Source organism: Salmo salar, chromosome 22, assembly GCF_965601325.2.
Source record: "Salmo salar chromosome 22, fSalSal1, whole genome shotgun sequence".
NCBI classification, from domain to species: Eukaryota; Metazoa; Chordata; class Actinopteri; order Salmoniformes; family Salmonidae; genus Salmo; species Salmo salar.
Window position 1 is genome coordinate 49,113,034 of NC_138312.1, and position 14,467 is coordinate 49,127,500.

Here is a 14,467-nt window from a genome sequence, read left to right on the forward strand (position 1 = left end):
GTAGAAACATCTCAAGGATTATCAAAGGAAACAGGATGCACCTGAACACAATTTCGAGTCTCATAGCAATACATTTGCAAACATTTCTGAATGTTTTTGCTTTTGTCATTATGGGGTTTTGCGTGTAGATTTCGGAGGATTTTTTATTCATTTAATATATTTTAGAATAAGGCTGTAACGTAACAAAATGTGAGAAAAGTCAAGGGGTCTGAATACTTCCCGAAGGCACTGTATATACAGGAGCCACAATGTAGCCATCGGAGGTCATAGGACAGGTCACATTCTGTCTAATCCACCTGAGGTCATAGGACAGGTCACATTCTGTCTAATCCACCTGAGGTCATAGGACAGGTCACATTCTGTCTAATCCACCTGAGGTCATAGGACAGATCACATTCTGACTAATCCACCTGAGGTCATAGGACAGATCACATTCTGACTAATCCACCTGAGGTCATAGGACAGATCACATTCTGTCTAATCCACCTGAGGTCATAGGACAGATCACATTCTGACTAATCCACCTGAGGTCATAGGACAGATCACATTCTGTCTAATCCACCTGAGGTCATAGGACAGATCACATTCTCTCTAATCCACCTGAGGTCATAGGACAGATCACATTCTGACTAATCCCACTGTGTGCTTTTCAGGTCAATGGTCACAAATGTTCCTTTTTCTCTCTTTCCCTCTCTCTCTCTCTCTCTCTCTCTCTCTCTCTCTCTCTCTCTCTCTCTCTCTCTCTCTCTCTCTCTCTCTCTCTCTCTCTCTCTGTAGTGATGGAAAATACGGCTGTGATTACCTCCACTCTGGCCAATGAGGAGTTTGACAGAAACGTACCACGGATCTGCGGTGTGTGCGGGGACAAGGCCACCGGTTTCCACTTCAATGCCATGACCTGCGAGGGCTGCAAGGGTTTCTTCAGGTACGGACACACACACACACACACACACACACACACACACACACACACACACACACACACACACACACACACACACACACACACACACACACACACACACACACACACACACACACACTCCTGGCAACAACAAGCCCTTTTGTTGTGGGTATACACAGCCTTATCTTGCTCTCGCTTTTTCTTTCCCTACCCCTCCCGCACACACACACACACACACACACACACACACACACACACACACACAGAAAGCTACTTTACGCCCAGTCGTCCACGCTTACATAAGAGCACGCACAAACGTACTGTGTCATACTATGCATGCTTGTTCAAGCGCCCAGACATGCATACATTTACAGTTCATCACACACTGAAGCACACACACTCAAGTACATACACGTACTGTACACTCAACTATTTAAAGTAAGATGCACCAAATGACCTCACCTTTATGTGTGTGAATGTGTGCATGTCTGTTTTCCTGCATGGGTACATTTTGCCACAGCTCATGTGTAACACCTCTTCTCAGAGTAGAGCAGGCAGGCCCGTTGCCCTAGCGACTTCAGACTCCACACAGACACAGCTTGTAAACATGCTGCTGGAGAGCCAGTACTGTTCTTCCTTCAGACAAGCCTGCGTCAACACAGTTCATGTATAAAGACAAAGAGTAAAAAATAAGTATTCTTTCCATACTTATGTCCCAGCCGCCCTTGGCTTACACTTTGTTTTCAGGCAGGTGTGTGCAAGCGCGTGTTTACAGATGTAGGATCTTAATTTGATCACCCTACTGTAGGTGAATGTTCCTACAATGCAGGAAATGTAAAACATGTGTTGTATTTGAGATTTAAAAAGGCTTCTGAACTTTTTAATTTCGACTTGATTTTCCCTTACAAGAAATGTATCAACCCCGACAAAAATGTCCATTAATTATAATCCACATTTCTTCATGCTGCAGGATTATTTTCCTGCTGTAGCGAACTGGCTCAAATTAAGATCCTACATCTGAATGTGTGTCAGCGAAGGAGGAAGCAGATATTTCTTAACCTATTTACAGTAATTACATGTGTGGGTGTTTGTGTGTGTGTGCGGGGGATATATGCGGGGGGTGCGTGTGCACGTCCGTGTGTTTGTGAGCGCACGCGTTTTACTTTTTTCACATGTGGTGTTACAGCCTGAATTGAAAATGTATTACATTTAGATTTTTGGGTCGCTGGCCTCCACACCATACCCTATAATGCCAAAGTGGAATTACGTTTTTTCGACATTTTTACAAATTAATAAAAAATGTAAAGCTAAAAAGTCTTCAGTCAATAAATATTCAACCCCTTTGTTATTTCAAGCCTAGATAAGTTCAGGAGTAAAAATGTGCTTAAGTTACATAATAAGTTGCATGGCATCACTGTGTGCAATAATAGTGTTTAACATGATTTTTGAATGACTACCTCATCTCTGTACCCCACAAATACAATTATCTGTAAGGTCCCTCAGTCAAGCAGTGAATTTCAAACACAGATTCAACCACAAATGCCTCGCAAAAAAGGGCACCTATTGGTACATGGGTAAAACATTGAATATCCCTTTGAGCATTGGGAAGTTATTCATTACACTTTGGATGGTGTATCAATACACCCAGTCACTACAAAGATACAGGCGTCCTTCCTAACTCAGTTGCAGGAGAGGAAGGAAACCGCTCAGGGATTTCACCATGAGGCCAATGGTGACTGTAAAACAGTTACAGAATGTAATGGCTGTGATAGGAGGAAACTGAGAATGGATCAACAACATTGTAGTTACTCCACAGTACTAACCTAAATGACAGAGTGAAAAGAAGGAATCTTGTACAGAATACAATTTTTCCGAAACAAGCATCCGTTTGCAACAAGGCACTAAAGTAATACTGCAAAAAATGGGGCAATGCACTTTAACATTTTGTCCTGAATACAAAGTGTTATGTTTGGGACAAATCCAATAAAACACATTACTGAGTATCACTCACCATATTTGTAAGCATATTGGTGGCTGCATCATGTTTTGGGTATTTGTATGTATTAGGGATTCCCATTAGCTGTTGCCAAGGCAGCAGCTACTCTTCCTGGGATCCAAACACATTAAGTCACTTACACTACATATATAGAAAAAAAGATAAAACAGTATCATATAACAGTATTACACATCTACATACAGTTGAAGTCGGAAGTTTACATACACTTAGGTTGGAGTCATTTAAAACTTGTTTTTCAACCACTCCACAAATTTCTTGTTAACAAACTATAGTTTTGGCAAGTCGGTTAGGACATCTACTTTGTGCATGACACAAGTAATTTTTCCAACAATTGTTTACAAACACATTATTTCACTTATCTTCACTTTATCACAATTCCAGTGGGTCAGAGGTTTACATACACTAAGTTGACTGTGCCTTTAAACAGCTTGGAAAATTCCAGAAAATGATGTCATGGCTTTAGAAGCTTCTGATAAGCTAATTGACATAATTTGAGTGAATTGGAGGTGTACCTGTGGATGTATTTCAAGGCCTACCTTCAAACTCAGTGCCTCTGACCTCAGAAAAAAAATTGTAGACCTCCACAAGTCTGGTTCATCCTTGGGAGCAATTTCCAAACGCCTGAAGGTACCACGTTCATTTGTACAAATAATAGTACGCAAGTATAAACACCATGGGACCACGCAGCCGTCATACCGCTAAGGAAGGAGACGCGTTCTGTCTCCTAGAGATGAACGTACTTTGGTGCGAAAAGTGCAAATCAGTCCCAGAACAACCGCAAAGGACCTTGTGGAGATGCTGGAGGAAACGGGTGCAAAAGTATCTATATCCACAGTAAAACGAGTCATATATCAACATAACCTGAAAGGCCGCTCAGCAAGGAAGAAGCCACTGCTCCAAAACCACCATAAAAAAGCCAGACCACGGTTTGCATCTGCACATGGGGACAAAGATCGTTCTTTTTGGAGAAATGTCCTCTGGTCTGATGAAACAAAAATAGAGCTGTTGGCAATAATGACCATCGTTATGTTTGGAGGAAAAAGGGGGATGCTTGTAAGCCGAAGAACACCATCCCAACCGTGAAGCACGAGGTGGCAGCATCATGTTGTGTGGGTGCTTTGCTGCAGGAGGGACTGGTGCACTTCACAGAATAGATGGCATCATGAGGCAGGAAAATGATATGGATATATTGAAGCAACATCTCAAGACATCAGTCAGGAAGTTAAAGCTTGGTCGCAAATGGTTCTTCCAAATGGACAATGACCCCAAGCATACTTTCAAAGTTGTGGCAAAATGGCTTAAGGACGTCAAAGTCAAGGTATTGGAGTAGCCATCACAAAGCCCTGACCTCAATCATATAGAACATTTGTGGGCAGAACTGAACAAGTGTGTGCGAGCAAGGAGGCCTACAAACCTGACTCAGTTACACCAGCTCTGTCAGGAGGAATGGGCCAAAATTCACCCAACTTATTGTGGGAAGCTTGTGGAAGGCTACCCAAAACGTTGACTCAAGTTAAACAATTTAAAGGCAATGCTACCAAATACTAATTGAGTGTATGTAAACTTCTGACCCAGTGGGAATGTGATGAAAGAAATAAAAGCTGAAATAAATCAAAGCTGAAATAAATCATTCTCTCTACTATTATTCTGACATTACACATTCTTAAAATAAAGTGGTGATCCTAACTGACCTAAGACAGGGAATTTTTACGGGGATTAAATGTCAGGAATTATGAAAAACTGAATTTAAATGTATTTGGCTAAGGTGTATGTAAACTTCCGAAGTTCAACTGTATCTACAATACAAAATGTAAAATACCACCATACAACCATATTACAATAGACTAGACAGCTGCCCTGGGGAATTCCTGATTCTACCTGGATTATGTTGGAGAGGCTTCCATTGAAGAACACCCTCTGGGTTCTGTTAGACAGGTAACTCTTTATCCACATTATAGCAGGGGTTCTAAAGCCATAATCTGTTTTTCCAGCAGCAAACTATGATCGATAATGTCAAAAGCCGCACTGAAGTCTAACAAATCAGCCCCCACAATCGTTTTATCAATCTCTCGGCCAATCATTACACATTTGTGTAAGTGCTGTGCTTGTTGGATGTCCTTCCCTATAAGGATGCTGAAAGTCTGTTGTCAATTTGTTTACTGTAAAATAGCATTGTATGTGGTCAAACACATTTTTTCCCCAATAGTTTACTAAGGGTTGGTAACAGACTGATTGGTCAGCTATTTGAGCCAGTAAAGGGGGCTTTACTATTCTTGGGTAGCGGAATGACTTTTGCTTCCCTCCAGGCCTGAGGTCACACACTTTAAAGTAGGCTTAAATTGAAGATATGGCAAATAGGAGTGGCAATATCGTCTGCTATTATCCTCAGTAATTTTCTGTCCAAGTTGTCAGACCCCGTGGCTTGTCATTGTTGATAGACGACAATAATTTTTTCACCTCTTCCACACTCACTTTACAAAATTCAAAAGTACAATGCTTGTCTTTCATAATTTGGTCAGATATACTTGGATATGTAGTGTCGGTGTTTGTTGCCAATGAAAAAAATCATTAAAACATTGAACATTCAATAAATGTGCAAAAATGTCAAAAATGTATTCACTTTGTCGTTAAGGGTTATTGTGTGTGGATGGGAGGGGAAAAAGTATATTTAATTGAATTCAGGCTGTAGCACCACAAAATGTAGAATAAGTCAAGGGTTATGAATACTGTCTGAAGGCACTGTATGTCCTAACATATTTACAGTAGTGTGTGTGTGTGTGTGTGTTGCACTGATCATTGTAATGCCTTGCATATCTTTGTAGCATGCCCCTCTCTCTCTCTCTTTTTCCCTCTACTGGCATGTGTGGATGTTTGTGCGTCTTTAAGTAGGAACCAGAGAAGAGGTGAAGGACATCAATATTTATGGCATGACACCGTGATTACACATTTCGGTCACTACTAACTGATTGATAGTAGAGCCGGGACGATAAAACGGAAATAACCAACACCAACCGAACAGACCACTTATCGAGCACCTTATGCTGATATTGTTAAATATACTGCTCAAAAAAATAAAGGGAACACTTAAACGACACATCCTAGATCTGAATGAAAGATATAATCTTATTAAATACTTTTTTCTTTACATAGTTGAATGTGCTGACAACAAAATCACACAAAAATAATCAATGGAAATCCAATTTATCAACCCATGGAGGTCTGGATTTGGAGTCACACTCAAAGTTAAAGTGGAAAACCACACTACAGGCTGATCCAACTTTGATGTAATGTCCTTAAATCAAGTCAAAATGAGGCTCAGTATTGTGTGTGGCCTCCACGTGCCTGTATGACCTCCTTACAACGCCTGGGCATGCTCCTGATGAGGTGGCGGATGGTCTCCTGAAGGATCTCCTCCCAGACCTGGACTAAAGCATCCGCCAACTCCTGGACAGTCTGTGGTGCAACGTGGCATTGGTGGATGGAGCGAGACATGTTGTCCCAGATGTGCTCAATTGGATTCAGGTCTGGGGAATGGGCGGGCCAGTCCATAGCATCAATGCCTTCCTCTTGCAGGAACTGCTGACACACTCCAGCCACATGAGGTCTAGCATTGTCTTGCATTAGGAGGAACCCAGGGCCAACCGCACCAGCATATGGTCTCACAAGGGGTCTGAGGATCTCATCTTGGTACCTAATGGCAGTCAGGCTACCTCTGGCGAGCACATGGAGGGCAGTGCGGCCCCCCAAAGAAATGTCACCCCACACCATGACTGACCCACCGCCAAACCGGTCATGCTGGAGGATGTTGCAGGCAGCAGAACGTTCTCCACGGCGTCTCCAGACTCTGTCACGTCTGTCACGTGCTCAGTGTGAACTTGCTTTCATCTGTGAAGAGCACTGGGCACCAGTGGCGAATTTGTCAATCTTGGTGTTCTCTGGCAAATGCTAAACGTCCTGCACGGTGTTGAGCTGTAAGCACAACCCCCACCTGTGGACGTCGGGCCCTCATACCACCCTCATGGAGTCTGTTTCTGACCGTTTGAGCAGACACATGCACATTTGTGGCCTGCTGGAGGTCATTTTGCAGGGCTCTGACAGTGCTTCTCCTGCTCCTCCTTGCACAAAGGCGGAGGTAGCGGTCCTGCTGCTGGGTTGTTGCCCTCCTATGGCCTCCTCCACGTCTCCTGATGTACTGGCCTGTCTTCTGGTAGCGCCTCCATGCTCTGGACACTACGCTGACAGACACAGCAAACCTTCTTGCCACAGCTCGCATTGATGTGTCATCCTGGATGAGCTGCACTACCTGAGCCACTTGTGTGGGTTGTAGACTCCGTCTCATGCTACCACTAGAGTGAAAGCACCGCCAGCATTCAAAAGTGACCAAAACATCAGCCAGGAAGCATAGGAACTGAGAAGTGGTCTGTGGTCCCCACCTGCCGAACCACTCCTTTATTGGGGGTGTCTTGCTAATTGCCTATAATTTCCACCTGTTGTCTATTCCATTTGCACAACAGCATGTGATATTTATTGTCAATCAGTGTTTCTTCTTAAGTGGACAGTTTGATTTCACAGAAGTGTGATTGACTTGGAGTTACATTGTGTTGTTTAAGTGTTCCCTTTATTTTTTTTGAGCAGTGTATAAGTAGCCTATACTTGAGGAATGTGAAGTTAAATGAATTGTGTCTGCTAATACAGTGGCTTGTGAAAGTATTCCCCCCCTTGGCATTTTTCCTATTTTGTTGCCTTACAACCTGGAATTAAAATAGATTTTTGGGGGGTTTGTATCATTTGATTTACACAACATGCCTACCACTTTGAAGATTAAAAAATATTTTTTATTGTGAAACAAGAAATAAGACAAAAAAACAGAACTTAAGTGTGCATAACTATTCACCCCCAAGTCAATACTTTGTAGAGCCACCTTTTGCAGAAAATACAGCTACAAGTCTCTTGGGGTATGTCTCTATAAGCTTGGCACGTCTACCCACTGGGATTTTTGCCCAATCTTCAAGGCAAAACTGCTCCAGCTACTTCAAGTTGGATGGGTTTCACTGGTGTACAACAATCTTTAAGTCATACCACAGATTCTCAATTAGATTGAGGTCTGGGCTTTGACTAGGCCATTCCAAGGCTTTTAAATGTTTCCCCTTACACCACTCAAGTGTTGCTTTAGCAGTATGCTTAGGGTCATTTGTCCTGCTGGAAGTTGAACCTCCATCCCAGTCTCAAATCTCTGGAAGACTGAAACAGGTTTCCCTCAAGAATTTCCCTGTATTTAGCGCTATCCATCATTCCTTCAATTCTGACCAGTTTCCCAGTCCCTGCCGTTGAAAAACATCCCTACACTGTGGAGATGGTGTTCTCAGGGGTGATGAGAGGTGTTGGGTTTGCTCCAGACATAGCTATTTTCTTTGATGGACAAAAAGCTATATTTTAGTCTCATCTGACCAGAGTACCTTCTTCCATATGTTTGGGGAGTCTCCCACATGACTTTTGGCGAACACCAAATATGTTTGCTTATTTTTTCTTAAGCAATGGCTTTTTTCTGGCCACTCTTCCGTAAAGCCCAGCTCTGTGGAGTGTACGGCTTAAAGTGGTCCTATGGACAGATACTCCAATCTCCGCTGTGGAGCTTTGCAGCTCCTTCAGGGTTATCTTTGGTCTCTTTGTTGCCTCTCTGATTAATGCCCTCCTTGCCCTCCGTGAGTTTAGGTTGGCAGCCCTCTCTTGGCAGGTTTGTTGCAGTGCCATATTCTTTACATTTTTTTAATAATGGATTTAATGGTGCTCTGTGGGATGTTCAAAATTTCTGATATTTTTTTATAACTCAACCCTGATCTGTACTTCTCCACAACTTTGTCCCTGACCTGTTTGGAGAGCTCCTTGGTCTTCATGGTGCCACTTGCTTGGTGGTACCCCTTGCTTAGTGGTGTTGCAGACTCTGGGGTCTTTCAGAACAGGTATGTGTGTATATATATATATACTGAGATCATGTGACAGATCATGTGACACTTAGATTGCACACAGGTGGACTTTATTTAACTAATTATGTGAATTCTGAAGGTAATTGGTTGCAACATCATATTTAGTGGCTTCATAGCAGAAGGGGTGAATACATATGCACGCAGCACTTTTCAAATTGTTTTAATTTTTGGAAACAAGCGATTTTTTTTTTCATTCTACTTCACCAATTTGGACAATTTTGTGTATGTCCATTACATGTAATCCAAATAAAAATACAGGTTGTAATGCAACAAAATAGGAAATACGCCAAGCGGGATGAATACTTTTGCAAGGCACTGTATGTGCTTACTGTCAATTGATAGGTATAACATTTGAAGTAGTAGTTTGAGTTTTAAGTAACTGTGATGCACATGAATGTTATAAACGTATTGTTCTATTGGTCATTATTGTAATAATTCAGCTCAGATCGTCACAAGGAAGGTCATAGGTCATCCAGTATTCATCACATTCCTCCATCTCTCTCTTTCTACTTCTCTCCCCCCGCCCCACTCTCTCTCTTTCCTCTCCCCCTCTACAGACGCAGTATGAAGCGTAAGGCTAGCTTCACATGCCCCTTCAACGGCAGTTGCACCATCACCAAGGATAACCGCCGCCACTGCCAGGCCTGCCGGCTCAAACGCTGCGTGGACATCGGCATGATGAAGGAGTGTGAGTGTCCGTTCTGCACAGATGTAGGATTAGGTTCCCCTTCCCCAAATCCTAATGTCAGCAACTAAGGGGGAACAATGCAAAACTGACCTTAAATCAGTACCTAGAGGCAACGTCGTCCCACTCATCCTTCCTGCTCAACTCTTCTGTCAGAAATGCTCTTTCATTTTGCTGTCAGAGGATAGCCTTGCAGGCTAGATCAGTGTTTCTTTAAGCCTGGTCCTGGGGACCCAAATGGGTGCACATTTCATTTTTTGCCATAGCACTACACCCCTAATTTAAACAATCAACTCATCATTAAACCTTTGACTAGTTGAATCAGGTGTTTAGTACTAATCTGGTGTGCAGAGTCCTTGGTTCTAGGACCAGGATTAAGAAACACAAGATTAGAGGTGTAAGATCACACATTATATGATCATGCACACACAAAGGAAAATATCATTTGACTCTGAAGAGGGCAACTGTTTTTAATAAGAAATACACTCATTTCTCTCCCATGAGTGTCTGAATGATCTCTTGAATTTTGAATGATGTTTTGAACCATGAAGATGTGTGTGTTGAAAAGAGCAGAGAGAGCACTAAAAGAGAGAAATTATCTTCTATCAGTCTGCTGTTAGGTAACTGTTAATGGGGTGTAATGGCACACTGATAATAACAGGAGATAATTCATCTCATGGAGGAAAATGGAATTTCAGTCAAAATAACTTCGTTATTAAAAGTCAGTACGTGTCAGCTTTAAAACACAAATTAGCCTTCCAATAGCAATGACAAACACCCACACAAACACACGCACGCATGCACACACACATAGAAAAAACCCACTGACCTTTGAACAAACAGGACTCGTATCACAGCACTGTCTAACCCAGGGGTCAAACATCCGGCCTGCGGGAGGGTCCAATCCGGACTGCGGGGGAGTCTAATCCGGCTTGCGGGAGGGTCCAATCCGGACTGCGGGGGGGATCTAATCCCGCCCCCCAGTTGGTTTGAGTAAAAAACTAAACGCAGAGGAAACCTAACCAATCATTTGTGCGGCCCCACGGATCTCATTGAAGACCGAATGGGGCACCTGGTGCAAAATGAGTTTGACACCCCTGATCTAACCCCTGACCCCTTCTTTTGTATCCATAGAGAGCAAGGCACACATCATATTTACCAATAGAAGCATTTGGACCCGGTCAAGACCTTCTAGGTCATTTCCGTCATAAGAATGTTTATAATATCCACCAGGAGTACTAGAGCATTCTGGGAGAGCCTGTACATTATGCTCCCTTTTGAACTTTAGACACCTGCGGATGTTTTTGCCACACTTCAAATGGACTCTGTTTTCAGAGTCTGTAAATACAAGGTTTGGTTGTTGTTTTGTTTTCCCCATGAAATGCGGATATGGTCCAGGTGGGTGTTTGAATTTGTATTTGAAGCAGTGAATTCCCAGAGAGTGAATTCACAGTGCTTCCAACACCGTACATGAATAGGAGCCAGTGCACTTATGCTGCTGCTGCTATGACAACAATCTGTTTTAGTGCGGAGCAGAGTGTGAGCTAATTCAGTGGCTGGAACAACAACAGGGGGAACGGAGTGGAGATAATGCTTTGTGTGTTGACGACAGGACGATGCATGCGCTGCGCAACCTAGTCACGTTGTAGAACACACGCTGGCTCGCGCTTGTGCACACACACTGACACACACACATTGAAATACGCTCACTTTCTCAAACACACACACAACTTAAATATGCACATTTTCTTAAACATACACACACACACACACACACACACTTACATATGCTAGTTCAAACACACACACAGCATCAGCATTAACATCTCTATTTTGCTTATGTCCCAATCAGTTCAGTCTCAAATAGTCAGAGTGTGGTATCTGCATTTCTCTCTGTCGCACCACTTCTTTCTTTAGCGTTCCTCCCTCTTCTGAAGCCTTCTTTCTGCTCATTCAATAAAACATTTTCTCTTTCTTTAACCCCTCTCTCTTCCTCTCTCTCTTTCTACTCCTTTTTCTGACCCTGATATTTTTCTTTCCGTATCTCTTTCTCTGACCTCTGATCTCTTCCCGCTCAATCCCCCTCTTCATCACTCTCTTTCTAAACCTCTCTCTCTGTCTCTGTCTATCTCCCAGTCATTCTGACAGATGAGGAGGTGCAGCGGAAGAAAGATCTGATCCAGCGGAGGAAGGATGAGGAGGCGCAGCGGGAGGCGCAGAGGGAGGCGCAGCGACCCCGGCTGAGCGAGGACCAGAGCCAGGTCATCGCCACGCTGGTGGAGGCACACCACAAGACCTACGACGACTCCTACTCCGACTTCAACCGCTTCAGGGTCTGTGTCCACTCCGTTACACCAGCATTCACTCAGTAACACCAGCATTCACCCTGTAACACCAGCATTCACCCTGTAACACCAGCATTCACCCTGTAACACCAGCATTCACCCTGTAACACCAGCATTCACCCTGTAACACCAGTCTCCACTCCGTTACACCAGTCTCCACTCCGTTACACCAGTCTCCACTCCATTACACCAGTCTCCACTCCGTTACACCAGGTTAAACTCTGTAACACCAGCATTCACCCTGTTACACCAGTCTCCACTCCGTTACACCAGTCTCCACTCCATTACACCAGTCTCCACTCCGTTACACCAGTCTCCACTCCGTTACACCAGTCTCCACTCCGTTATACCAGTCTCCACTCCGTTACACCAGGTTAAACTCTATAATACCAGCGTTCACTCTGTAACACCAGTATTCACTCTGTAACACCAGTATTCACTCTGTAACACCCGTATTCAACCAGTAACACCAGCATTCACCCAGTAACACCAGCATTCACCCAGTAACACCAGCATTCACCCTGTAACACCAGCATTCACCCTGTAACACCAGCATTCACCCTGTAACACCAGCATTCACCCTGTAACACCAGCATTCACCCTGTAACACCAGCATTCACCCTGTAACACCAGCATTCCCTCTGTAACACCAGCATTCCCTCTCTAACACCAGCATTCCCTCTGTAACACCAGCATTCCCTCTGTAACACCAGCATTCACTCGGTAACACCAGCATTCACTCGGTAACACCAGTCTCCACTCGGTAACACCAGTCTCCACTCCGTTACACCAGGTTAAACTCTATAATACCAGCATTCACTCTGTAACACCAGTGTTCACCCTGTAACACCAGTCTCCACTCCGTTACACCAGTCTCCACTCTATAATACCAGCGTTCACTCTGTAACACCAGCATTCACCCTGTAACACCAGCATTCCCTCTGTAACACCAGCATTCCCTCTGTAACACCAGCATTCCCTCGGTAACACCAGCATTCACTCGGTAACACCAGTCTCCACTCAGTAACACCAGGTTAAACTCTATAATACCAGTGTTCACTCTGTAACACCAGTCTCTAATATGTAACACCAGTTTCCACTCCGTTACACAAGACTCGACTCTATAATACCTGTCTTCACTCCGTAACACCAACCTCCAATTTGTAACACCAGTCTCCAATCCGTTATACCAGTATTCACTCCGTAACACCAACCTCTAATTTCTAACACCAGTCTCTACTCCATTACACTAGTATTCACTCTGTAACACCAGTGCCAACTCCGTAACATACTCACTCCGTAACACTAATCTCTAATATTGTATGTAACACCAGGCTCCACCCTGTAACACCAGTCTCCACCCTGTAACACCAGTCTCCACCCTGTAACACCAGTCTCCACCCTGTAACACCAGTGCCAAGCCCGTAACATACTCCACTCAATCCAACTGGGCAAAGGCATCAGTTCAACTTTTAGTTTCAATTTAGACTGGATTGCGTTGTCAACTAACGTGTGTGCCCTTTGTCCAATGGGATATCTGAACTTGAAATGAAAGTATGCACTGTACATAAAGTTAGATTTAAGTTTATTGTCCTAGAACAGGAACATCTTAGCACACCTCATACATTACATACACAAACCACAAGGCAAACAACAGTAAGAGTCAGACATGAATAGTTCCCCACACCGACACCTAAAGGAGGACGCTACATACAGTTGTTCCTAATGGTGATAGGCCCTGATGTGACACTCCTCCCAAAGTGCGAAGCGCTGCATTTAATTGTCTGATGGTCATGATGTAGACTATATTGAGTACACGTAGTCCTGTATGGCTCAGTAGGTATAGCATGGCGCTTGCAACACCAGGATTCTTTTTGTAGGGGTTGATACAATTTCATTAGGGCAAATCAAGTCTGACATTTCAAGCTTCAGAAGCCTTTTTAGTACTCAAATGCACTACAAGTTTGCATTTCCGCTGTGCAGGACAATTCTCACCAACAAACAAATTAAGATCCCACATCTGTAAATTGCATATATTACTATATATTATATTACATGTGTGTTTTCCTTTAGCCTCCGGTCCGTGAAGGCCCAGTGACACGCAGTGCAAGCAGAGCTGCTTCTCTCCACTCTCTGTCTGATGCCTCATCTGACTCCTTCAGCCACTCTCCAGGTAAACCACGCTTACAAGTGAAACCGACGTCAGTGTGCTGCTAACAGCTCCGCTTCCTCCAATGTCCCTGTCCCCTTACTAGGCTCGAAACCGGTGGTCCTCTGATCGCAAACACAGGTGACCGCCCTCCTTGACAACATACCGATAGTTGTACTATAGGAAAGGATCCAATTCGATAGCGCCATTTCAAGCTAGCTGTGGAGCGAGTTTTATGGCACATTCTTACCTCTGTTACACACGCACGCACACAGACAGACAGAAAAATTAGCAAAATGTGAGAAATTAAGAATCAAAGGGTAAAGCTGACACACATAGAGGTGGTGTAGGAGATCTCACAGAGCGGGGATGAAGGAGATCTC

At 43.7% G+C, this 14,467-nt stretch overlaps 1 protein-coding gene across 2 annotated transcripts in view; it reads left to right on the top strand.

Moving 5' to 3' along the window:
• Positions 1-14,467, top strand: part of LOC100136371 (vitamin D3 receptor B) — an 88,603-nt gene that overhangs the window by 47,820 nt on the left and 26,316 nt on the right. For both annotated transcript variants that reach the window (XM_014167996.3, XM_045705805.2), the window contains exons 3-6: positions 778-925; positions 9,463-9,593; positions 11,727-11,923; positions 14,009-14,108. In XM_014167996.3, coding sequence (XP_014023471.1) covers positions 778-925; positions 9,463-9,593; positions 11,727-11,923; positions 14,009-14,108 — 576 coding nt within the window. The remainder of the gene's footprint in view (positions 1-777; positions 926-9,462; positions 9,594-11,726; positions 11,924-14,008; positions 14,109-14,467) is intronic.